Genomic DNA, 26478 nt, shown 5'->3' with positions numbered 1-26478 from the left:
CTAGAATTTTATGGATGGTGCACTCTAGGTGGGTAATGAGGTCTAAAAGAGAAAAGATACACAACATCAAGTAGGTGCCCAAGAAATGGTAGGTCCCTTCCTGCCTCCTCATTTTTACAGATGAGGACATTTTTACAGAAGCCCGAATAGATAAGTAGTCACAATCATGTTCTAAGAAAAACAAAAAAAGGGTGGTGGATGCCGTATTTTATTTTTCGTCATCATTCTCCTTTTCCTGCTGCTCATTCAGTTATGGTTTCATGACCCATATAATAATTCCACAAGGCTCACCAATGTTATCTGGCACCTGCTAGAGAATAGGTATAGGAACAGAGTCAAATATTTTGGTGAAGTATAACAGTTGTGTTGCCTTCTAGAATTTCATTGTATCTAATGTGCAAAAACAACCAAAACATTGTCGGTTAAGTCTCACAATCTCATAATGGAGATGAGCACTGATTCTTAGGCCTTGGCGCAGTTCAGGGCCTATCCTTTAGCAGCTAAAAAGAGCACTTCGGCTGTAACTCATTGGAGTCTAGTCTCATAATTTTAGGATATTTCTATTTAAGTCTTAACCACTATTGGTAGCAACGGGGAAGGATAATCATTCATTACAATAGATAGTCAACAGAATAAATATCCGGCAAGAATTTACGAAGCGTCTAAAGTATAATTCGGTAGCGCTTTGAAATCCACCCTGGGATTCGGAAACCGGGTAGAAAACTACCTGGTTCAGCAAACGAGAATTCAAACAGAGGAGGGGCTTGGAGGAGGCGGGTTTCGATGAACCCAGCGCAAGAGTACGCCACGGCGCCTGCGCATCCCCTGACGGGTACTTTCCATTCGCCAGATGGGGGAAGCCAGCGGGAAGCAGGTTACTGTTTTTGCATTTCTATCTTCAAGGAAGAATTAGGTTATGAATAGTTCCGTGAATAGTCAGGAAGCGCCGTCCTCCAAGTTCAAGATTAAGGAAACGTGGCATGCACAGCTAAAGCAAGAGGTGACGTCTTGTATCTTCCCCCGTTTCCTGGGACATTGGTGGTGTAGCCCATTCCACAGACTTTCGCTCCCTAGCAGCGGGTCGGAGATCGAAGGAACGGGCCAATTGCGGCTGAAACGTCTTTGGAAGGAGGAAGGGGGTGAGGGAGCATCCCTTTGAGTTTCGCTGCTTCTCGAGGCGGTGGTGGGAAGGGAGACATACTTAATACTGCCCTCTTAATCCAACGGATCTTACATCGTGTAGCCTGCCGGGAGGGCGGCGGGAAAAGGGCAAGACGGGAGTTGGGGAAGGGAAGGAGCCAGGAAGCCGCGCGGGAGGGCGCGCGCGCGCGCCCCTTTTTCAGCAGTGTGGCGGGGTCGCACGCACGCCCGCCTCGGCGGCTGGGCGCGATTTGCGACAGTGGGGGGGGCGGGGGAGGTGGCGGCGGCCCCGGCAACTTTGCGGCAAGCTCGGGCCGGGCTTGCTTGACGGCGGTGTGGCGGAGGCCCCGCCCCAGGCGGCAGGAACCTGGAGGGAGGCGGAGGAATATGTCCGAGAGGGAAGTGTCGACTGCGCCGGCGGGAACAGACATGCCTGCGGCCAAGAAGCAGAAGCTGAGCAGTGACGAGAACAGCAACCCAGACCTCTCTGGAGACGAGAATGTAAGTGTAGCTCCTGGCAGTTACGAGACTCCGAAGTGAAAGTTTTAAATTCTTTTAAAACGGGGGGCGCGGGGACGAGCGGGCTGCTGTGGGGGGAGGGAGAGGTGTCACTCAGGAAAACGCGGGCGTGCGGGAGAAAATCGAAATTGCCTACGGGGATTTTGATGTGGGGTCGAGAGCAAGCAGGAACTAGGCGAAGGAGAGTGGTTCTAGTGATTGCGTGGGTCTGAGAGGTCTGCCCTGAAATCAGTTTGCATGTGATGGGGAGTGTTTTTGCCTTTGGGGAGATTTAAGGGGAGAGTGCGGGTCTGAGATTCTAGTAGTTTAAAAGGCACGTTAGAGACTTTTCTAAGAAAGTTGGAAGGACGGGGCAGAGTTAGGGACCCTGTTAAAGGAGCGTAAGGGTTGTCACTCTAAGACCCTTGTGGAATTTTCAGGATGGAAAGTGATCTTCGATTTGCGGAGTTTGGAAGACTTTATTAAAGGGAGTTTTGTGTCTGCCTCCGTCCTGTCCGCGGAGACCCGGTGCGCCTGAAGGTCGCCTTTTCTGTAGGAGGAGCCGAATTGAGAGGGTCGATTTTTGATTTGGGGGTGGGGAGTGACTACCTTTGAGGAAGTAAGAGTGGGTGATTTCTTCTTTGAACGTTTTTACTTAAGTTAAAGTTGAGGGGGGTGGCGACCTGGAAGATTTTAGGCAATAGTGATATAGGCAGATGTATTTAAGTGTGGGCTCCTGGCTTCGCCAAGTGCGAGATGTTTTGCAATCAGATTTTTTTTTTAAGCTCTGAAATGGATATTCGTAATCATTCGGTACCAACATTTAACCCAACTGAGTTTTAATTGACTCGCCAGTAACAGCCGAATTGACATAAATAAGTTTTCAGTTTCATGTTTTAGGTCGATAACCAGTAAGGTCAACGAAATATCTTGACAATTTATTCAAAGATACTACTCCAAAATGTGATTCTCCTTCTCATGATATATAACAACTTGTGAATATCTTTTTAAAATCCTTAAAATGTTTCGGAAGAGTGGCGTAAGCTCTTCGTTTTCTCAGTTTGGCTAGTTTTAGGAATAAATGTTACATCTTCTACACGCAGTTTCTAAATTCTGTCATAATTCCTAGCTGAAACATATAATGGTGTCATAACTAAGATTTTCACGGAAAAGATGGGAAAGGATTCTTTTTGCAGAGACAAGATATACTTGGGATTGTCAGTTTATGGGATCTTAGACTTGAAATTTCGGGAAAGCTTGGGTATTAAGTGTTACTTTTGTATTTTTTCCCCCGATTGTGCGCCCCAATCTCACTGTACATTATTGGGATCTAATATTTTTTACCCTCTTCTTTTTATTATTTGGAGACCGTTCATTTTATTTCTGCGTTTTCTTAAATTTCTCTAGGCAGATGAGAGTATTAAGAGCACAGATGCTGGATCCAAGTGATAGGTTAAAATTTCTGTTCCATTAGCTTGACCTCGAGCAAAAGACTGACATAATTGTCTTAGTTTCTTAAAAATGAGGATGGTGGTGTGTGGTATTTACCTCATAGAGTATTTGCAAGCATTAAATGAGTTAATATAGCTAAAGTACTAAGAAGAGTGTCTGCCCCATAATAAGTACTATACACGTGTTATTTATTTATAATAATTACTACTACTAATTTTATGATTACATAGAATAATGTTTCTGGCCCTTCCACAAACTTAATAATCAGGCAAAATATAATGAAACTGTCAGACCTGTTTAGAACGAAGAAACTTGCAGAGGACAAAATGAAGCTTATTTTCTTCTTGCAGACCCTTAAAGGAAAGCATATTCTTTGCTGCAATTTTAAAGCTGTTCAAGACCAAATGATTGGATTAGTTTTGTTTTGGTTCCTCCATTTGGATAGACTTAATTTTGTGTGTGTGCGTGCGCATGCCTTGGAAGCCTTAATCTTGTAGAGTCTTCTCAAAATAACATTTTCAGATGTATGAAATACAGGATATGAGGTTGCAAACAATTCAATTATAAAATTGTACACCATGTTATAAAATATTTCTAAAACAAATTTTAGATGTAGTACTATACTATATGTACTTTATTAGCACATGAAGTAACAAGATCTAGCAGCAGGTCTGATAGTAGTGATGGGTATAAACACTTTTTCGAAGTATAATATAAAAATACTTGATTTCCATTGGTGACAGAGTCACAACTTCAGTAACATTAAGCATGTGTTACCTAGATAATAATAGAAGGAAGTGCTAAATTTTAAAGGTGGCAAAAATTAAGATGCAATTTTTTTTCCCCATTTGAGTTCACAAGCCTTCTGAATTTCATCCATGTACCCCTGACTTAGGGGCAGTAGTAAGGTAAGGGAGTAGAGAACATCGTATAAAAATGAGTTTAGAAAAGATAAGGGCAATAGTTTTACTCTTGAGGGAGCCAAATAATGGCAAAAGGCCAAAGCAGATGGGGGAGGAATATGTTTTTGTGTTAGAGTTAAGGTAACCTGAGCAGTTACTGTTAATGTGAGTCAGAGAATTATAGGCACATATTTTAAATTTATTGTATGTGTTATCTGCCATTTTATTGAACTTTTTGAGATCATATGACTGCAGAGTAGTTGGCTTCTGCAAGAGTACTAATGGATGCCTTGGTAGTAAGAACAGAGGGCTGAATCTGGAGACTTGTCTTTTTGCTTAAGCAAAAGCAAAGATGCAGGGCATCCCTGTGGCATGATGCAGGTGCAAATTACTGCCCTGTGTCTGTTTCCTCGTTGGGCAAGTGAAGATGGTAGTACCATGTCTGTTGCACAGTATCATTCTTTACTTTGAGAAGGGAACAGGATGGAGGTCAGCCTGTACATATATTAGACACTCAGCAAAGACTTGATTTTAGTTTAAAGATAAAATGGAAGCATGGTGGCTGTATTATATTTTCATTTGATTCCATCTTGATTTGCCTTGGGAGGAGATGGGTAAATTAAGTGGTCAGAAGTAAAATAAGCAACGTGCCCTATTAACGAGTGTTTTGTGTGGCCTCTTTATTGGCAGCTCAGTGTTTAGCCAGGATGTAAAGAAACTGATATGTAAAAATGTCTTAGAGTTTTTAAAATTTCATTTCTCTAGTGTTAAAAGGTAATTTTACAGAAAAAATGGCAAGTGAACACATGTTAAAACTTTTACTCAGAGGGAACCAGGCAAATGTTATACAGTAATAGTTAACCCGCAAAATCAAAACAGTACAAATTTATTAATATATGGAGTAAAGGAATGGAGAGATGAATTCCAAATGGAGACAGAAACTTTTTTTTCCCTTGAGTGGAAGGGAAGACATTTTGAACCTCTACTGTAGAGACAAAATTTACATGTCTATCAGTTATACATAATGAAAAAAGAGTTGTGGCTGGGTGCAGTGGCTTACACCTGTAATCCCAGCACTTTAGATGGCTGAGGTGGGAGGATCCTTGGAGTCCAGGAGTTTGAGACCAGCCCGGGCAACATGGTGAAACTCTGTCTCTACCAAAAATTAGCTGGGTATGGTGGCCAGCTCCTGTTGTCCCAGCTACTCAGGAGGCTAAGGTGGGGGTAATATCACTTGAGTCTGGGAAGTGGAGGTTGCATTTAACCAAGGACGGAGTGGGCAACAGAGGGAGAGCCTGTCTCGAAAAAGAGTTGTAAGATAGCTCAAAGACATAGTGGAGGGCTATAGTCTGGTAACTTGGAAGGGTGTGCTATATAGATAATGCATAGTTCTCCAATGAGATACGGAATTGTTTTCTGCATTTGATTTTAATTATGTGAATACAACTGAAAAGGTGGAGAGAAAAAGAGATTAAAATACCGCATTTTCTGTTTCTGTAAAGACTAATGATATTTACATTAAATTGCAATTCAAATATTTGTTGAGTACCTACTGCTTGCTACCCACCTATTATTTCATTTATGATAATTTTTGACCTTCTATATAAAACCAGCTTTAGGAAGCAATAATTTAGAAATAGCCTCTAAAGCAGTGTTTCCTAGGCTGTTTAATAGGCATTTCATGGAAAAAAAGGCTTCCTCTGGAATGTATTTTAGAACTGCTGCCCTAAGGTCATAGATTAAATAAATCTTTTCTTTCCAAAGGAGACATTGGAATCTGTAATCAGGAGGTAGTGGAATCCTCTTCTGAGATTAGAGAGCTGAGATTAGAGGGCCACTCGTGTGTGAGATAAGGTATGAATTAGGAGAATTTTCAAGGTTTCCTGCAGTCATTTCTTTTTTTTTTTTTTGGAAGGATTTACTTTAATTGTGATTGAGAGTCTCTGGAGTTCTGGTTTATGAGTATTATTATTACTTTAGAACAATGAGACAGTTTTAACTTGTAAATAGCATAGAATATATGTAGCACTTTTAAAAAATTTTAAATGGTTTGCGTTATAAGCAGAATTTGAATAACAGGATTTTAAAAAGTGACAGCTAATGTAGAAGCCATTAGCACTCCTGCTTCAAACGGCTCCCCAGCTCCATGCTCCGGACTGAGCAGCAGTCAAATACATTATGAAGACATATACATCAGTCAGATTTAAGAGTCACAGCTTTGGGGTGGAATTACCAGCCAAGAGACCAGTTAGGCTTTTTTAACACTACCAGTACCTTTTGTAAAGAGCTGTAAAGATTCACTGATACAGTGTATTAAAGTGACTGGAACAGGCCAGTGCCTTATTAAAGACAGTATTACTCTTCCATTATTCTCATTAGTATTTATTTCATTTTCATTTTTGCTGAAATATAAAATATCTACAAACCTTCTAACGTGTAGCTGGATTATGTTTATCCTTATGTGGAGGCAAGAATACATTTTTTTCTTCTTGCAGAAATTATTTCTCTTAAGTCAGTCAGCATCTTCCCAGTAGAGTTACTTACTGCTAAAAACAGTATTGCTGTTTCATGTAATTTTTCCTCACTTACTGCTTACAGGATGACGCTGTCAGTATAGAAAGTGGTACAAACACTGAACGCCCTGATACACCTACAAACACGCCAAATGCACCTGGAAGGAAAAGTTGGGGAAAGGGAAAATGGAAGTCAAAGAAATGCAAATATTCTTTCAAATGTGTAAATAGTCTCAAGGTATGTGCAAAAAAAGATCCTTTGGGGTGAATGCTAGGCTTCAGAAATTAATTCTCTGTGGCACGCATTTCGTACTCAGGATACTCTGTCAAGTTGTAAATATTTTAAAGTTACAGTGTTTTGAAGGGTTTTTTTTTTTTTTGTAGTTCATACTGCATATCTATTTTAGTCCATCCCATGTTTAGTTTTTTGGTTTTGTTTTTTGTTTTAATTTAAATATGTGACACTGAGTGTTGCAGGATGTTTTTGATTTATTGTTTGCATTCAAATTAAAGATTTGGGTAACTATTACTCTTTATATTTTAGTAAAACTTAAAAAGCATAAGCCACTTCTGGCATCAGTTTTTAAAAAGAACTGAATGTAACCCATTAACTTTGAGTAAGTATAAATTGAAATAGATGTTTTACTTTGTACAGTTTCTGTCTTTTGTTTTATTTGTAACTGTTTTCAAAGAAAAAGGTGTAAAAAATTTTTAAACTTTTTAATATTAAATATTTAGGGAAAAGGGGGTTTTGGTTATTTAATGTGTCCCCAATAGTATTTTTATTTACTTTATAAAAAGGGTTACTGGTGTATAAGATAGTTTCTTTTATATATGTCCAGTTTGTTTTTTAAATGTAAGGTTATTTTTTTCTATACTGAGGAAAAATGTCTATTATCTCTTACCTAGGTAGGTTAAAACCTTTTCTAAATATCCAAATGTATTTTTTTATAAGTAAAGTCTTGGAAAAGCGTAAGAAGCTATGACTGTATGACATTTTTCTGTCTGTATAGCAAAAATTCGATGCTCAGTGTGTCAGATTTTGCTCCTGTAAAAGGAGAGAAATTAATCTCAGCATACTTTTTAAAAGTCAATTATAGTTTCATGTGCATATTTATTTACATTAACGTACTACTTTTAGGTACTGTACCTGGAAGATGTTTTTAGCTGCCTTTTATACTTAAGGCCATATTTCAAAATCCTAAAGCTGTGGCTTTTCAAATGATGAGAAAATGAAAGTCGTACTTTAAAAGTGAAAACAGTGCCTTAAACTGAACATGAAAGTCAGTGTTAAATGCCAGAAGATGGTCAGTAAAATCCTACAGCTGAAAAATAACTTTGTGAACAAAAGCGAATAATTGTTCTTTGTACATCTCCTATAGCCTCCTGGTAACTGTGCAGTTAGAGTTTATTTCTTCCCCTAGTCCCCAGTTCAGATATTCTCATTCTGACTAACAGAAAACAGTGATTTGAATGGAGTCTGCTATGCTTCACTTTACAAGGGAAAAATTTAGCCTTATAAAATTTAGTGAATGCCAGAGAAGCTATTAAGGCCATCTGTTAATTTCCTATTTCAGAAAAATAAATTGTGTCCTTTTGTGTCCACCAAAATTATCCAGTCTATTGTGATTCAGAATATGATTGGCTTAAGAAAGTAAAGGGCAAATATTATAAGTGTTTTCATAGGTAAGTGGTTATTACCTAACTTGTGATTTCAGCCTTTGGTTGTGATAAAACTTTATCATACACAATATTTTAAAATGTGAAAACTAGACTAGTAGACATCTTTTTAGTGTCAAAAATTACCTTATGTATAATACACAAAATAATGTATCGCATTTTGGAAAAAAGAAGGGGATAGGTTAGTTTACTATCATTTTCTGGTTTGTAAGATACATTAATTTTTTCTTATTTCATGATTATTTTATAGGAAGATCATAACCAACCATTGTTTGGAGTTCAATTTAACTGGCACAGTAAAGAAGGAGATCCATTAGTGTTTGCAACTGTAGGAAGCAACAGAGTGAGTGTTAAGGGGTCTATTTAGTATTTGGCTTGATTTCCAGATCTGGTGTTAATGTAATATTGAAATAGAATAATTTCAAAGTACATTTTGTGAAGCTGGTTTAACAATATGATTCTTTCATGTAAGAGTGAAGCTTTCTAGAAATTAATTAAAACTAGTATGCATGGCTGAAAATACATCTTTATTTAATATATTACCCCTAATTATTTATGAAACAGGTTTTATACTTGTGTTTGTCTTCATAAATATTTGGTTGAAAGAATTGGCGTTCTTTTTAAAGTGATTTTGGTATTTGTCATTCAAATAGTGTAAGAACTGGCTGTGATTTTTTAAAATTAAGGTAATGAATGGCTCTATAAATGAAGCATAAATCCAGTGGATTTAAATAAGTTATTGAGATGTTTTATTTGCAGTAAACATTTGCGTTTGCCTTTTTTTTGGTTTTGTTTTGAGACAGGTAGTGTTTGGTGGTGGTTTTTGTTGTTGTTGTTGTTGTTGTTTGTTTTTGAGACAGAGAGAGTCTTACTCCTTCCTCCAGGATGGAGTACGGTGGCTAATCAAGGCTTACTGCAGCCTCAACTTCTGGGCCTCAGGTGATCCTCCCACGTCAGCCTTCTGAGTAGCTACAGGCATGCAGTACCATGCACTACCATCCCTGGCTAATTTTTTTTGTAGAGATAGGGTTTCACCATGTTGCCCATGCTGGTCTTGAGCTCTTGGGCTCAAGCAATCTACCTGCCTTGGCCTCCCAAAGAGCTGGGACTGCAGTCATGAGCCACCATGTCCAGCCTTTTAAGGAAATTTTATAATGACATGTAAGGCTCTAGGCCTTTTACTATTTGACAAGGTCAATTCATTGAAACTCTAAATATTTTTAAGTTACCACTGAAGTTGATAACATGAAATAATAGCTTTTTTTCTTCTGTTTTTGGTGTTTAGTCAAATGTAGGTTTTAAGATAATGTAGTCTGCTTATAGTTGTTTAGTTCCTAGATTCTTTGAAAACAACAATTCAGAGGAAAAATTATGCGGTTTTAAGAAAAGGTTGAGGTTATTTTTTTTCCTAGTTGGGAATGTAGTCCATTAATTAAATTTGAATCCACTTTTAAGACACCACTGTAAACCTAAGTTAATATTTAGCTTTGATAGTATTATAATTGGTATAGTTTGTGCTCCAGTATGCTGATTGCAGTGTTTTAGGTTTTCTAACAAAAAAAAATCCCTATTTTTATTTTAAGTGACATAAAGGGGTATCATATAATTTACTGAATTATAAAAAGTTCTGCTGTTAGAATTTCTTTAAAAGGAAGAAAGAAAAAACAGTTATCACATAAGACATAATCAACCTAGTTAGCAGCCATATAAAGAATTTTTTTTTGAACGTTAACATAGAGGAGATAATGAATTAATAGGTTGTGATGATATACAGGATCTTCAGAGGTCAGTACTATTATAAAATAATAATAGGTTTTTGCTAATGTGACTGACTATAAGCTATAAGAAAAATGGGGCCGGGCACAGTGGCTCACGCCTGTAATCCCAGCATTTTGGGAGGCTGAGGCAGGTGGATCACCTGAGGTCAGGAGTTTGAGACCAGCCTGACCAATGTGGTGAAACCCTGTCTCTACTAAAAATACAAAAATTAGCTGGGCGTGATGGCGGGTGCCTGTATTCTCAGCTATGCGGGAGGCTGAGGCAGGAGAATCACTTGAACCCGGGAGGCAGAGTTTGCAGTGAGCCGAGATCATGCCATTGCTCTCCAGTCTGGACGACAAGAGTGAAACTCCGTCTCAAAACAAAAAAAAAAAAAAAAAGGAAAAAGAAAATGGAAAGAAATTTATAAAAGTTTAGTATTACAAAATTGTGTATGGTGTATGTATAGTTTTAATTTTAAAGTATGCAACAAATGAAAAGGCCTGTCATACATGTGAAAGTTAATATTTGATTATCTGTACCCATGAGAAAATAATTCATTAAGCAAATTGTAGACTTTTAAATATGTAACTAATATGTAAATACTCTAAAACTATCCAGATTTATTTTTATTTATTTATTTATTTTGAGACGGAGTCTTGCTCTGTTGCCCAGGCTGGAGTGCAGTGGCACGATCTCGGCTCACTGCAAGCTCCGCCTCCCAAGTTCACGCCATTCTCCTGCCTCAGCCTCCCGAGTAGCTGGGACTACAGGCGCCCGCCACCACGCCTGGCTAACTTTTGTATTTTTTTAGTAGAGACAGGGTTTCACCATGTTAGCCAGGATGGTCTCGATCTCCTGACCTCGTGATCCACCCGTCTCGGCCTCCCAAAGTGCTGGGATTACAGGCATGAGCCACTGCGCCTGGCCTGAATTTTTATTTTTTATGTTTTTTGGGTTTTTTTTTTGAGACAGAGTCTCTCTCTGTTGCCCAGGCTGGAGTGCAGTGGTGCGATCTTGGCTCACTGCAACTTCTGCCTCCTGGGTTCTAGCGATTCTCCTGTCTCAGCCTCCCGAGTAGCTGGGACTACAGGCACATGCCACCACACCCACCTAATTTTTGTATTTTTAGTAGAGACGAGGTTTCACCGCGTTAGCTAGGATGGTCTTGATCTCCTGACCTCGCGATCCACCCGCCTCAGCCTCCCAAAGTGCTGGGATTAAAGACTTGAGCCACCGTGTCCGGACTTATTTTATTTTTTTTTTGAGACAGAGTTTTGCTTTTGTTGCCAGGCTGGAGTGCAATGGTGCAATCTTGGCTCACTACAACCTCTGCCTCCCGGGTTTAAGTGATTCTCCTGCCTCAGCCTCCTGAGTAGCTGGGATTACAGGCACGTGCCACCATGCTCAGCTAATTTTTGTATTTTTGGTAGAGACAGGGTTTCACCATGTTGGCCAGGATGGTCTTGATCTCTTGACCTCATGATCCACGCGCCTTGGCCTCCCAAAATGCTGGGATTACAGGCATGAGCCACCGCGCCCGGCCTAATTTTTATTTTTTAATAGAGATGGGTTTTGCTATGTTGCCTAGGCAATTGAATGGATGAAATATAAGTTTAAAAGACTGGAAATCGAAACCACTATTACTGCAATATTTAATATACTCTATGTATTATGTAAAACATTCAGCTTTATAATGGCTTCTTTAAGCTCACAGGAGGTATTTTAAGGCAGTAGTTTCTGTAGTATATTTAAGATATGATTGCGATTAAAGTATGTTTAAAAGTTGGAGAGAGTATGTTTCTATACTTGAGATGAAATTTACCATATTTTTATTTTCATTAGGTTACCTTGTATGAATGTCATTCACAAGGAGAAATCCGGTTGTTGCAGTCTTACGTGGATGCTGATGTATCCTTTCCTGGGTTTTTAATATCTTTAGTCAAAGGAATTTGTTTTCAATAAGTGCACCAAAACTTTTGTAAATTAATCAATTCCCTAAAGTTATTGTTCTTTCTTAACCTATTTCTTCACTATCAACCAAGAGAATCCTGGTATCTAGTTTTCCTGACCCTTAGAAATCCATTGTGGTATGTGTCAACTCAGCTAGGCAAAAAGAAAAAGAAAAAAATCCATTGTGGGATGGATGTGCTGGTTGGGTGCAGATGTCTATAGAGATAGGAGCATTAGAAATCCAGTAATAGAAAATGTTAGCAAAGACTGGTTAAAACCTCCTTTTTCTTTGCCCTTGCCTAGAATATATCATTTCATTGTAGTTATAATGATGAACTTGGGTTGTGACTGGTAGTCATTCCAAGTATTTGATCAACGAAGCCTAGGAAGAAAAAAAAAGTTTAGAAAAAATATATATAAAAATAAAATAAAATAGGAAATAAAATATTGCAAAACAGGTTCATAAAGAAATGGAAAAATTTGAAAACCCCAAGAGTTAGAGCGGTGAAAGCTAAGTAATAAGATATTCCAGAACCATTTGAAAAACCTAGCAAACAAGACAAGGCAAGGACATTCAGTCTTCTCTAAAAGATATTGAAATGTGACCTGTTGTTGTATTGAGACTGTCTCACAAAGAAAAAAGTGGAAAACTGAATTGTTCTTTTTTAGATATTTATAGATGTATGGGGATAGAGCAGAGGTTAAACTACAGCTTGCAGGTTGGCCACCTGTTTTTGTAAAGTTTTGTTTTGAACACAACCATGCCCATTCATTTGTATATTGTCTGCAGTTATTTTGGTACTACAACTACAGAGTTGAGTAGTTGTACAAGCAGCTAAAGAGTAAACAAAATTGAATGGAGAGACTGTAATTTTGTTTGATCATTTGTTATGGATTTTAGACCTCAAATCACCATTGTATATATTTGGTTGTATAAGGAAAATTGAGAACTTTTGTGTCAAAAACTTTAGCAGTTCTTTGTTAAGTTTCTATTATAATTATTGACATGTGTCTTTTTCAAAAACATTATGTTTCTTAACTGTGGAATTTCTTAGGCTGATGAAAACTTTTACACTTGTGCATGGACCTATGATAGCAATACGAGCCATCCTCTGCTGGCTGTAGCTGGATCTAGAGGCATAATTAGGATAATTAATCCTATAACAATGCAGTGTATAAAGGTGGGTTTTTCTGGTTAAATTGTAGATCTGCTTCTTTTGAATCCACACCTGTAAAAACTTGTAATGTTAAATTTAAAACTAATGGTATGAATGTAACATTTCTCATTTGATTTGTACTTTTCTTACTGCTCTCTTTAGATGAGTCTTTTGAGACCTTTGTCACATTTGGGTAATGTAAATTAAGGAATAAGTAGGAAAATGTTAATATTTGTAGTGTTTTCTTTTTAAATAATTTCCTTCCTTCACCCTTGTCATGGTTTGCTTTGGGAGGCTCTAAATGAACAATAAGAGCGAGTCCATTTTCCAAGATGCCTAAACTGGAGGGGTGTTATCAAAGAGACCTTGTTAACGAACATAAAGGTGAAGCCTAGGAAGTTGATAAGAAGACGGGTTTTTCAAATCACTTTCATCAGCTGTTTTTAACTGTGGGGCCACATCAAACTCTCCTGAAGATCTTTAAAACCCTAAGCATATTGGAGCCTCCGCTAATCCGATCAGAATATCTGCAGGTAGAGTTTTGAGTATCTTTTTTTTTTTTTTTTTTTTGCTTTTTTTTTTTGTTCTGAGACAGGTTCTCACTCCTTTGCCCAGGCTGGAATGTAGTGGCATGATTATAGCTCACTGCAGCCCGTCTCCTGGGCTCAAGCGATCCTCCCATCTCAGCCTCTCAAGTAGCTGGGGCCAATTTTTAATTTTTGTGTGTGTGTGTGTATGAAGATAGGGTCTTGCTGCATTGCCCTGGCTGGTCTTGAACTCCTGACCTCAAGCGATTCTGCCTTAGCTTTCCAAAGTGCTTGGATTAAAGACATGAGCCACCCACTGTGCCTGGGCTCTTTTTTTTTTTTTTTTTTTTTTTCCTTTTCACTTCAAGTTTGTTGGGTGATTTTAGTATGCAGCCAAGGTTGAGAACCACTACTTTAAGTGAAACTATTTTTACATTCTCTAAAGATTTATGAAAAAAAATTTACTGATTTTGAGATAGGAAACTTGAAATGTTTTAAATTTATTGTAGCACTATGTTGGCCATGGAAATGCTATCAATGAGCTGAAATTCCACCCAAGAGATCCAAATCTTCTCCTGTCAGTAAGTAAAGGTAAGTGAAGCAAATATTTCTTTAGTCTGTGCAATTTGTCAGAATTAAGATGAAGTCACTAATGTCAAGAAAACCCTGACAAATAGGAAAAACCATGAGAAAGAGTCCACATGCTTGTATGTCTGATAATAAAAACTCACAAAAAAACACAACCACAACCTTGCACAAAGGCCGTCACAACCGTACACAGAAAATAATGCAGTAAGTGCCTCTCCATCCTGAGACTGGCATCACCCTTGTTACTGATTTTGTGGCCAATCTTATTTCAAAACAATTATGTAATCGTTCTCAGTTTTTTTCTTTAAAAACTTCTGTCTTTCCTTTACCTCTCGGAAAACACACATAGTTTACTTTGGCATGCACATTCTCATTGCAGTGCTTTATTTCCATATAAACATCTTTTATTTTAGAGAGCCTCGCTGTTACTTAGGTTAACAGGTCCTGTTTTATTTTAAGTCTAGTATCTGTTAATTATTTTTCCTGATCTTCTCACTCCTCCCACCCTCTACCCTCCAGTAGGCCCCAGTGTGTGGACAGATAGTGTTCTAAGGAAAAAAAGCCAAATTAAAAAAAAGATTATAACAGTAAATTTTAGTAGGAAAATCCCAGGCTACGTTAGCATATCCAAATCATTCTGTCCAATCATGTAATAATAAATACTACATATGAAAATTCATATTGCTTTTCTTTTTTAAAAAAGCTTTTGTTTTATAAAGGATTTCCTATAGAATTTCTTTAAAATGCTAAGTTTTTCAGGATAAGTTATTTCAAATATTCCCATAAAGGGAAAGCATTGCATTTTGGAAATCACTCTAGGAAGAGTTGATTACTTTTTCTTGTCTCTTGATAACACTAATTGGGGCTCAGATATTTCTGGACAAGTGTATAGGCCATAATGCCTCACTTGTTCTAAATATTACAACTTTTTTTTTCTCTTTTCTTTTTTTTTTTTTTTTTTTTTTTGAGACAGAGTTTGGCTCTTATTGCCCAGGCTGGAGCGCAATGGTGCAATTTTGGCTGACCGCAACCTCTGCCTCCCAGGTTCAAGAGATTGTCCTGCCTCAGCCTCTCGAGTAGCTGGGATTACAGGCATGTACCACCATGCCCGGCTAATTTTTGTATTTTTAGTAGAGATACGGTTTCTCCACATTGGTCAGGCTGGTCTTGAACTCCCGACCTCAGTTGATCCACCTGCCTCAGCCTCCTAAAGTGCTGAGATTACAGGTATGAGCCACCGCGTCCTGCCTCTATTTATTTATTTATTTATTTATTTTTGAGACAGAATGTTGCTTTGGCGCCCAGGCTGGAGTGCAGTGGCTCTATCTTGGCTCACTGCAACCTCTGCCTCCTGGGTTCAGGTGATTCTCCTGCCTGACCCTCCCAAGTAGCTGGGATTACAGGTGCCCTCCACCATGCCTGGCTAATTTTTTGTATTTTTAGTAGAGATGAGGTTTCTCCATGTTGGCCAGGCTGGTCTCAAACTCCTGACCTCAGGTGGTCCACCTGCATCGGCCTCCCAAAGTGCTGGGATTACAGGCGTGACCCACCGTGCCCAGCCCAATATCACAACTTTTAACCCTGGTCTTCCCCTATTGTGTCAGTAAGAGCATTTTTAAAAATCAGACGTTTGAGCATGAATAAGAATTGTACTGCAAGCGATACTATCAAGAAAGTAAAAAAGCCTACCCAAAAGGAGAAAAAATATTTATAAATCATTCTAATAAAGGACTTTGATTTTTATTTTTTGTTTTTGGAGACAGAGTTTCGCCTAGTCACCCAGGTTGGAGTGCAGTGGCGTGATCATGGCTCACTATAGCCTCAACCTCCTGGGCTCAAGTGATCTACCTGCCTCAGCCTCCCGAGTAGTTAGGACTACAGGCATGTGCTGCCACACCTGGCTAAATTTTAAAAAAATGTTTTTGTAGAGACGAGGTCTCCTTGTGTTACCTAGACTGGTCTCAAACTCCTGGCCTCAAGCAGTCCTCCTACCTCGGCCTCCTAAAATGCTCGGATTACAGGCATGAGCCACGATTCCCAGCTAATAAGGGATGTGTATCAAGAAATTTTATAGCTCAGCAATAAAAAGACAGCCCAATTTAAAAATGGCCAAAAGTTCTGAATGACATTTCTTCACAGAGCATACACAGATGGCCACTGAGCACATGAAAAGATCATATTAATCATTAAGGAAATACAAATGAAAATCACAGTGAAATACCACTTCACACCTACTTAGGGTGGCTGTAATAAAAACGTTAGATACTAACAAGTATTGACTGGCACAAGAAGAAATCAGAGCCCTCTCAGATACTGCTGGTGGGAATGTAAAATGTAACTACTTTGAAAAACAATCTGGCAGTTCCTCAAAATGTTATAGAGTCACTAATCCTAGGTGTTTACATATGTATGTATATCCTAGGGTTGTGTGGGTGAGGGTGTACATATGTATCCCCAAGAGAAATAACATGTCCATACAAAAGCTTGTACAAAATTGAAATCGAGGAATCATTTTTACAGCACTGTTAATTTTCACATGTATTACTACCTCTGGGGTGTTTATGTGATGCATTTATATTCACAGACAGAATGAACATTGTTATATTTCAAGTTTACATGATGTGTCTTTGCTTTACACTCTTTCTTTTTTTTTAAATACTGTTTTAGAGACAGGATCTCACTCTGTCAACCAGGCTATAGTAGAGTGATGTGATCACAGCTCACTGTAGCCTTGAACTCCTGGCCTCAAGCAATGTTCCCACCTCATCTTTCTGAGTAGCTGGGACTACATGTGCACACCACCATGCCTGGCTAATTTTTAAAAATTTTTTGCAGAGATATGGTTTCATTATGTTGTCCAACCTGGTCTCAAACTCCTGGCCTCAAAAGATCCTCACACCTTGGCCTCCCAAAGTGCTGGGATTACAGGTGTGAGCTACTGCACCTGGCCTGCTGTACATTCTTTATTAATGTTTAATATAACATTGCTCAAATTATAGTTGCATAATTTTTGAAGAAGGACTATCATTCTATAAACTTGTGCATGATATATGTAGTTACGTTTTCGGCTTACTGTAAAAATCATAAATCTCAGTCCCCTTTCAATTTTTTAATGTGAGTATGGTGAAGGGAAAAGCTAGTATCTTGTTCTGTGGGATAAAATTGCTTATGTCAAATCTATATTTTATTTCAAAAGTATATTTCCATCAAATTAGGTTATTTAAAGAAAGTTATTTGAGATAAATATACTTAAAATATTTTTCAGACCACATAAATATTTCTGAACTTACTGTCTTAGTCCATTTTAACCTGGCATTAGAGAGTAAGAACAAGAAATTGAACTTGAAGCCTTTTTTTTTCTATAATTGGAATTAATTCATTCGTAAGAGTGGCACTCTCATGACCTAACAGTTCTCATTAGGTCTCATCTCCCAACACTGCTGCATTGGGATTAAGTTTCCCAACATGCTTTTTGGGGGGCTCATTTAAGCTGTAGCATTCTGCCCCTAGCCCCCAAAATTCAAATCCTCAATCAGATATGGGTGAGACTCAAGGCAGGATTCCTCCTGAGGTAAATTCTCCATCTGTGGGTCTGTGAAATCAGGCATCTTATCTATTTTCAAAATACCGTGGTAGGAAAAGCATAGGATAGACAGTCCCTTCCAAAAAGGAGAGAGAGGCAAGAATAAGGGTAACTGGTCCCAAGTAAGTCCAAAACCCAACAGAACAAACAAGATTAAATCCAAGGCACCAGAATAATCTTCCTTGGCTCCATGTTTTGCCTTCTGGGCATGCTGGGTGTGGGGTTTGGGCCCCAGAGGCCTTGGGCAGCCCCATCCTTATGGGTTTGCCACGTGCAGCCCACATAGCATCTTATGAGTTGGAGTTGGGTGCCTGCAGCTCTTGCAGGCTGGTGGTGTGCCCTGGTAGCTCAGCAGTTCTGGGATTTGGGGGATGGCTTTTTCCCCGTGGCTCCACCAGGTGTTGCTGTAGTGGGAACTGCTTTGTGGCTCTGCCCTTCTGAAAAGTTTCTGCCTGGAGCCCCAGGCTCTTTGTGATGTCTTTTGAAATCTAGAGAGGAAGCTGTGCCTCCACAGTTCCTGCATTCTTTGCATCTGCAGACTTAACACCACATGGACACTGCCAAGATTTGCTGCTTGTACCTTTAGAAGCTATGGCCTGAGCCATACTTGAGCCCCTTCAAGCTATGGGGTGACCAAAGAGCACTGCCTTGGAATAGGGGGAGCAAAGTGCTGAAGTGGCCCTGGACAGTGAATGTAGAGGTTCCACGGGTGCTACTCTGGAAACCTTGCCCTCAAGGTCCTAGCTATGTCTTGAAGATCTCTGAAATGCCTTTGTAGTCATTATCCCATTGTCCTGGTGAATAGAACCTGCCTTCTCTTCCCTATTAATCTCCTTAGCAATTAGTCACTTAGCCACATCCTTAATATTCTCTCCCAAACACCCTTTTTTATTTTATATATTTTTGAAGAGACAAGGACTTGCTATGTTGCCCAGGCTGGTCTTGAACTTCTGGGCTCAAATGATCCTTCCACCTCAGCCTTTGAAAGCGTTGGGATTACAGGTGTGAGCCACCACACCCAGCCTGCTTTTTTATTCTTTACGTGGCCAGGCTGAGAGTTTATAAATGTTTCTGTTTTGCTTTCCTTTTTAATTACAAATTTCACCTTTAGATCATTTCTCATTTTATGATAAGCAGCCAGAAGAAGCCATGCATCACTGTGAATGCTTTGATGCTCAGATATTTCTTCTGCCAGGTATTGGATTCACTGCTCTTAACTTCTGCCTTCCACAAAGTCCTAGGGCATGGACACAGTCCTGCCAAGTTCTTCACAACTGTATGGCAAGGATGGCTTTTATTTATTTATTTATTTAATTTATGTTTTTGAGGCAAGGTCTCATTCTTGTCACCCAGGCTGGAGTGCAGTGGCACACCCTCTGCTCCGTCGCACCCTCTCCTGCCCTTTTGCTATGAGATGATTCGGCATGAAGGCCCTCACCAGATGCCGGCACCATGCCAGTGATCCTTCCACCTCAGCCTCCCGAGTAGCCGGGACTACAGGCACATGCCACCACACCCCACTAATTTTTGTATTTTTTGTAGAGATGGGGTTTCACCATGTTGCCCAGGCTAGTCTCGAATTCCTGAGCTCAAGTGTCCACCCACCTCAGCGTCCCATGCTGCCGGAATTACAGGCATGAGCTACCGCACCTGGCCTGGCTTTTTATTTTTATTTTTTAAAGACAGGGTTGGTCTCTGTCACCCAGGCAGTGCAGTGGCATGATCATAGCTCACTGCAGCCCAAAACTCCTAGGCTCAATTGATCCTCTTGCCTCAGTCCCCCAAGTAGCTAGGAATACAGGTACACACCACTAGACCTGGCTAATTTATTTTCTGTAGGGATGGGGTCTCACTATGTTACCCAGGCTGGTCTTGAATTCCTGGCCTCAAGTGATCCTCCTGCCTCAATCTCAAAGTGCTGGGATTACAGGCATGAACCATCACACCCCCCCCAGCAGGGATAGCTCTTACTCCATTTTCCAATAACTTCTCATTTCTGTCTGAGACCTCATTGAATGAGACCAACCTCATTCTGTCTGAGACCAACATTGTTCTACCAACATTCTGATTACAATCACTTAAGTAATCCTTAAGAAGATAAAGGCTCTCCCTGCAGCTCTTGTCTTCTTTTCAGCCTTCACTGGAATTACGCTCAATGCTCCACTCACAGCAGTATAGGCTTTTTCTAGCCTGCTCCTCCAGATTCTTCCAGCTTCTCCTCATTACCCAGTTCCAAAGTCATTTCCACATTTTCAAGTATTTATAGCAATAGTCCCATTTCTGAGTACCAACATTCTGTCTGAGTCCATTTTGTGCTGCTATAACAGAATACCACAGACTAGGTGACTGACTGATGGATTCATTAATTAATTTCTTTCCTATTGCTCAGGCTTCACTAATTTTTAAATTTTTTGTTGAGACAGGGTCTTGCTATATTGCTAGGGCTAGTCTCAAACTCCTGGGCTTAAGCAGTCCTCCCATCTTGGCCTTCTGAAGTGCTAGGATTACAAGCATGAGCCACTGTGCCTAGCTGACTGGGTGATTTATAAGGACCAAAAATTTATTTGGCTCATGGTTCTGGAGACTGGGAAGTCCAAGAACATGGTGCCGGCATCTGGTGAGGGCCTTCATGCTGAATCGTCTCAGCGAAAGGGCAGGAGAGGGTGTGAGGGAGCAAGAGATTGAATTTATAGCCTCAGGCCCTTTTATAATCAGTATTAATCCATTTGTGAGGATGGAGCCCCCATGACCTAAATACCTCCCATTAGGCCCCAGCTTACACCTCTATTGCATTGGGGATTGAGTTTCTAGCACATGCTTTTGGGGGGACCTATTCAAACTATAGCACTTACCTAGCTAATTCTACATCTGATGTAAACATTTTAAGTTGCTGTGTAATATGGATTCCATTTTTAGGCTTTACTGTGCATAACTTACATCTAGACTTTAGTAGTTTTTCCTTCACAAGATGTTGAAAGTTCACAGTAAATAAAAAACATTCGCCTAATTTTTGTATGTTTATACTAGATCATGCTTTACGATTATGGAATATCCAAACGGACACTCTGGTGGCAATATTTGGAGGCGTAGAAGGGCACAGAGATGAAGTTCTAAGTGCTGTAAGTTGGAAACTGCAGGGCAATGACTTTCAGGTTTACATAGCTGTGAACAGTCTCCATGGAACTCTTTCCTTATAAGAAAATGTGTTTCATGTAGCCTGTCAGGCAGACATTCACTTATGTTTGACATAGAAGATTTTAATCTCCAGATGAAGGAATAAAACAAGTAAAGACTATATTTATTTATTTTTTTTAAATTACTTGCACTTTTTACCAATCTCTGGAGTCTTATGAGAGCAGTATGATCTTACTCCTTTCCTTTTAATCTAAAATCAGTAAGTTAATGTTTGTTTTGCTGTTTCACAGTTATTAAAGAAAAAAATTATGTAGCCATTAAAGTGCTTTTCAATCTTTTGTTTGAAGTTGAAACGTAAGTTTTTTGCTTTTTGGAAGTGTTTTATTGTGCTCACACAGTTTTAGGTAACTTATTTCTAGCCATTCTCTTTGGGTGGCGTGGTATAATACAAGACCAGTTTAAAGATAAATACCACCTTTATATTGATGTATTGTAATCCATCAGTCTATCATACCAGTGTTTTTAGTTAGGTTTCAGATTTTAACATTATTTTCGCTTATGTTCCATATTTAGCTCATTTGATTCCTGTAGTAATTTCACACCTCTTAGATTGTTTTCCATTAAACTATGTAAAGGGGCACCATATTTTACAGCATGTAACATTTTAGTTGAAGGTACTAAAATATTCCTATGTTGAGGTTTGGATTCTTTTGTGAGAATCATACCTTCCTTGGAATACCTTGTCAACTTGGATTTCCTAAAAGTTGCAGTAGCATTCTACATCTGGCTTTATGTGTGTAAAAGCCAAGTGAACTGTTCTTTATTAATAACTCCAAATTAGTGGTATTGTCTCGAAGGATGTCTTGTTGCTGTTGACAGTGAGGTAATTAGAAGTACCACAACTGTGAATTCAATAAACATCAAGCCTAAAGTTCTTAGGCTCTTATAAAATGGTGCTCATAATTAATTCAAAGGCTGGATTAACATATAATATCTAGGTTAGCAAGGAAAATACACTTCTTCAATAGAATTCTCTACTGTTATTTCTTAGAATGAGAGCAGGAGACAGTATATAGCTCTTCTGTGTAATACAGGAGAGCAGGAGACAGTATATAACTCTCTGTGTAATACAGGAGTTCACTGATAGGTGGATAGGTGTGTGAGATTTTCATTACTCATTATGTGCCTTTTGCTAAATTAAATAGCATCTCTGGGCCTTAGTGTCTGCCTATGAAATGAGGTTGTTACAATAGATGATCTGTTACATGCCTGTTAAAAATCAGTAAACAGCAAATGCAAAAAGTTAAAATCTGTTTTTTATTAGACTTTTAAAAATTCACTTAAAAGTGAACTCTAAAACTAACTTCAAAATATTTTGACTTAGAATTATAAAGTAAAATGTCAGCTCTTTAAGGATTCATGTATTTTCACATGCACATGTCAGTTTCATTGGCTGGTTGAGGTTGGATAGGAAAAGTAATATCACTATTCAGCTCTTTGTGTCAGAATAATTATTTTACCTTAGCATTCAATTTACCTTCAAAATAAGCAAAATAAATATTTTAGTGTAATTGAATAGATAAAACGAAGTTTAAGTAATTTTTTCTTGATTTATACATTGTAACAATGCTCACATATCCCGATGTTGACAAACTAAAACTGTAAATCTTGAAAGTAGTAAACTCTGATTTATGGCCTATTTAGATGAAACCCAAAATGTAGTTTGTATTGTGATTTGAAATACAGTTTTCACTATGTTGCACATTAGGCGAAAATTGGATAAATATAATTTGGAGCTGTAATTTATATAAAACTTTTTGGTTTTACATACAGGATTATGATCTTTTGGGTGAAAAAATAATGTCCTGTGGTATGGATCATTCTCTTAAACTTTGGAGGATCAATTCAAAGAGAATGATGAATGCAATTAAGGAATCTTATGATTATAATCCAAATAAAACTAACAGGTAACAGTTGTGGTATTTGAAACAATTTGCTATGTTGTGCTATTGAATATATGTTTTATTTTTTCCCAAAATTGCTATATAAGCCCCAACATTGAGTTTAGAAGACCTTCTTTTAACTTTAAGGGATAATTTACATACCATAAAATTCACCCCTTTAAGAAGTCCTTTATTTGCAGTGTTTGTGGCTTAGTTTTCAAAATCCCCTTTAAATTGTGTTGTCATCTTAGTAGCACATTTTACTTATTTGTATTTTGGTATGCATATGCTTGGCCTTTTAAGTTATAAGTGTAAAAGTTTTAAATCACTTTAAGCTTATTATGGACTAGGGAGAGTAAAGGACACTTTAGAATAATGTTAACTTTTTTAAATGATATTAATTCTAATTCAAGATGGTAAACCACAGTTTTAAACAATGGAGTTCTTAGCTCTAATTCATGATAATGCTTTTCCCTAAATGATGCTCACTTCATTAAACGGAGAGAATTCAAATGCAGGAGCCTCGCTTCATGGTACTATAGGTTGGGGAATTTTGCAGTTTTCTTAGTATATTTTTGAAATGTCTCAATTCTTAATGCAGTAACTGCGTGTAGAATCTTATCAGGCTGTCATTAACACTTTCACTGTAAATGTTGTATGTCTGCATGTTAACTTTGTTGGCACTTTTGTTTTAGCAAAGAGCTAGAATTCATTTTCTGGTTATCAGGCCAAATTGTTAATAGATTATTAAATTTGTAAGCATCAGTAAATATTTCAATGCACTAACATTCATCAGACCTAAGTGTCCTCTACGAATTATTAAAAGTTTTACCTTTCTCCTTTAAAACACCAGGAGCTAGTAGTACAATGTTAAATTTATATTTTTAGATTATTTTCTAGATATCTGGAATAAATACAAGCTATATTTCACAGTTTTCAAAAAATAACAGTTGTACTCGTTTTTTCTTTGAGAGAGGTTTGGCCATACAATTATAATATGTACTTAGCTAAAAAGCAATTAATATAATTATAGCAGAGTTAAGAATTTATATCAGATCATAAATAACATTTTAATGTTTCAACAAAATATCCCAGAATTTGAATTGGAAGGATTGTTTTTAGTTGCTGCAATCCAAAGTGCTTTTTTACATATCTGAGGGAAAAGGTAAAGAGAGGATATATGAATTGCCTAAGACAACCAGTTCACGGCATATTATACTTATACAGCTATTTCTGATTTCAAACTGAGTATATTAGGAATGTTAAGTGTACTGTTAATTAAATAACTCCAGAATTAATAGCAGCTTGTTTTGTTTCTTCTCACAAATATCTCTAATGAAAACAATGGTGCCATTTAGTTTCCTAAATACAGAAATTATTTGGAAAAGTCCTAGGAAATTTTATTTTATTTTATTTATTTTTTTGAGACAGAGTTTCGCTCTTGTTTCCCAGGCTGGAGTGCAGTGGTGCAATCTTGGCTCACTGCAACCTCTGCCTCCCAGGTTCAAGTGATTCTCTTGCCTCAGCCTCCCAAGTAGCTGGATTACAGGCACCCGCCACCACGCCTGGCTAATTTTTTTTTTTTTTTTTTTTTTGTATTTTTAGTAGAGATGGGGTTTTACCATGTTGGCTAGGTTGGTCTCGAACTCCTGACCTCAGATGATCCACCTGCCTCGGCCTCCTAAAGTGCTGGGAGCCACCGCACCCGCCCCACTTAAGAAATTTTAAATTCCTATAAGGCATCCTTTTCAGAAATTATTGCTCAAGGCAGGACTCCAGACTTATCTTTAGCAGACTTTGGAATGATGTTTAGTTGTTCCTGGAAAGATGACTATCTTTTGAAATAGTGTAGATATATTGACTTTTATAGACTTAATGCTTAATTTTAAGGACTGAGTAGGTAGCTTAGTATATTTTCTGTGGGAAACTGATCAGGCTTTTATTTATTGGTTAGGGTACCCAGAATTGAAGTGATTAATTTTGGGTTATATACAGTAAAAGGCAGGAAACTACAATGTTTATAAACGAAGTATCTATCATAGGACAAAAATAAAATTGGATAATAATGGAGAAAAATAAACAAAAGTAGAATGAGACTTTAGCTTTCAATAAATAGATAAGGTGGTTGGTTATGTAGGAACACAGAGGAATTAATAGTCTTACATTTTGTTTTTCCAAGTTTTATAAATCCAAAAATGAAAAAGAGTATGATTCTACTATAATTTTTTCTTTTAACTTTTTACATTTCCATTCTTCCTTCAGGCCATTTATTTCTCAGAAAATCCATTTTCCTGATTTTTCTACCAGAGACATACATAGGAATTATGTTGATTGTGTGCGATGGTTAGGCGATTTGATACTTTCTAAGGTATGGTAACTGCAGTTAAGCTGTACTTCCATCGTGTGTGTGTGTGTGTGTGTGTGTGTGTGTGTTGGAACTTGGCAGGGAGCAGTTTATGTAGTTTATTAAATTGAATGGCAGCTGGGAAGTTGCCTTTTTTAAAGTCTCCTATTTTGATATATTTAGAAACTTGTTTTAAGAATAAAACATGCCATTGAATTATAATTCTTTGTGCTCCAGTAAGATGAGTATAGTTTTATAAGGTGATAGTGTTCTCTGATATTCAGTATTGTTAAAAGATAACCGGTAACTAAAGCCAACAGAATTGGCTTTTGTTTTTGTTTTTTTGTATCTCTGTGACTATTTTAGTAAAATTTTATTTATAAAAACGTGGCTGGAGTTGGCTTATGGGCTGTAGTTTGCCAACCCCTGCCCCTGTTGATGGATTTATACAGATGCTCCTCAACTTATAGTGGGATTACATCGTGATAAACTCATCATAAGTTGAAAACGCATTTAATACACATAACCTACTGAATATCAGCTTAGCCCAGCCTACCTTAAATGTGCTCAGAATTAGCCTACAGTTGGGCAAAATTATCTAACACAAAGCCTGTTTTATAATAAAGCATTGAATATCTGACATACTGCATACTGCTAGCCCAGGAAAAGATCAAAATTAAAAATTCCAAGTACTTCAAAATTGCAGCTGTTTTGTACCATTTTGGTAAAGTTGAAAAATTGTAAATCAGACCATTGTAAGTCAGGGCCATCTGTGTGTGTGTGTGTGTGTGTTTGTGTGTCTGTATTTTTTTGTAGCTGATAATTTAGAGAAGCTATTGGTGATGTTACATGAGCATTTAGGATTATCAAATTTGGTGAAATTGGTGTCCAGTTTCTTTTCTTGATGTGAATTTCAGGCCACTTCACATTTTCTTGGGCAGAGCCTGATTTACTTTTTTCTTGGCTTTATGTGTAAACTGTTTTTTAATTTTTTCTTTAAACTTTTGACCTTCAAATAACTTGATTCATAGGATGTTTCAAAGATTGTGCAGAGAGGTCCCATATGATCTTTATCCAGAATCCAAAGTTTATATATTATATAACTAATATAATATCAAATCCAGAAAATTGACACTGGTACAATGTGTGTGTATAGTTTTATGTCATTTTATCACATGAATTTTGTCATTTCAAGAATGGTACAGTTTGGGACCTTTTAAGATTGTTTTTTTCCATTCAGACCCTTGAGATCCATCCAAGTTGTTGCCTGTATCAGTAGTTCTCCTTTTTTATTGCTGAGTAGTA

At 37.9% G+C, this 26478-nt stretch overlaps 1 protein-coding gene across 6 annotated transcripts in view; it reads left to right on the top strand.

The window, feature by feature from the left end:
- The first annotated feature begins 681 nt into the window (after positions 1–681).
- The window catches only part of EED (embryonic ectoderm development), a 35245-nt gene continuing 9448 nt past the window's right edge, over positions 682–26478 (top strand). The window contains exons 1-9 of one of the 6 annotated variants that reach the window (XM_003254570.4): positions 682–1641; positions 6591–6743; positions 8436–8528; positions 11789–11854; positions 12952–13077; positions 14090–14171; positions 20779–20870; positions 22720–22853; positions 25092–25197. In XM_003254570.4, coding sequence (XP_003254618.1) covers positions 1528–1641; positions 6591–6743; positions 8436–8528; positions 11789–11854; positions 12952–13077; positions 14090–14171; positions 20779–20870; positions 22720–22853; positions 25092–25197 — 966 coding nt within the window. In that variant the 5' untranslated portion in view covers positions 682–1527. The remainder of the gene's footprint in view (positions 1642–6590; positions 6744–8435; positions 8529–11788; positions 11855–12951; positions 13078–14089; positions 14172–20778; positions 20871–22719; positions 22854–25091; positions 25198–26478) is intronic. The other 5 variants (XM_003254569.4, XM_030829517.1, XM_030829514.1 and 2 more) reach the window with 5 other exon arrangements.

Source organism: Nomascus leucogenys, chromosome 15 (genome assembly GCF_006542625.1).
Source record: "Nomascus leucogenys isolate Asia chromosome 15, Asia_NLE_v1, whole genome shotgun sequence".
Lineage (NCBI taxonomy): Eukaryota > Metazoa > Chordata > Mammalia > Primates > Hylobatidae > Nomascus > Nomascus leucogenys.
Note: the sequence above shows the minus strand (reverse complement) of the source record. Positions and strands in the feature narration are given on the sequence as shown.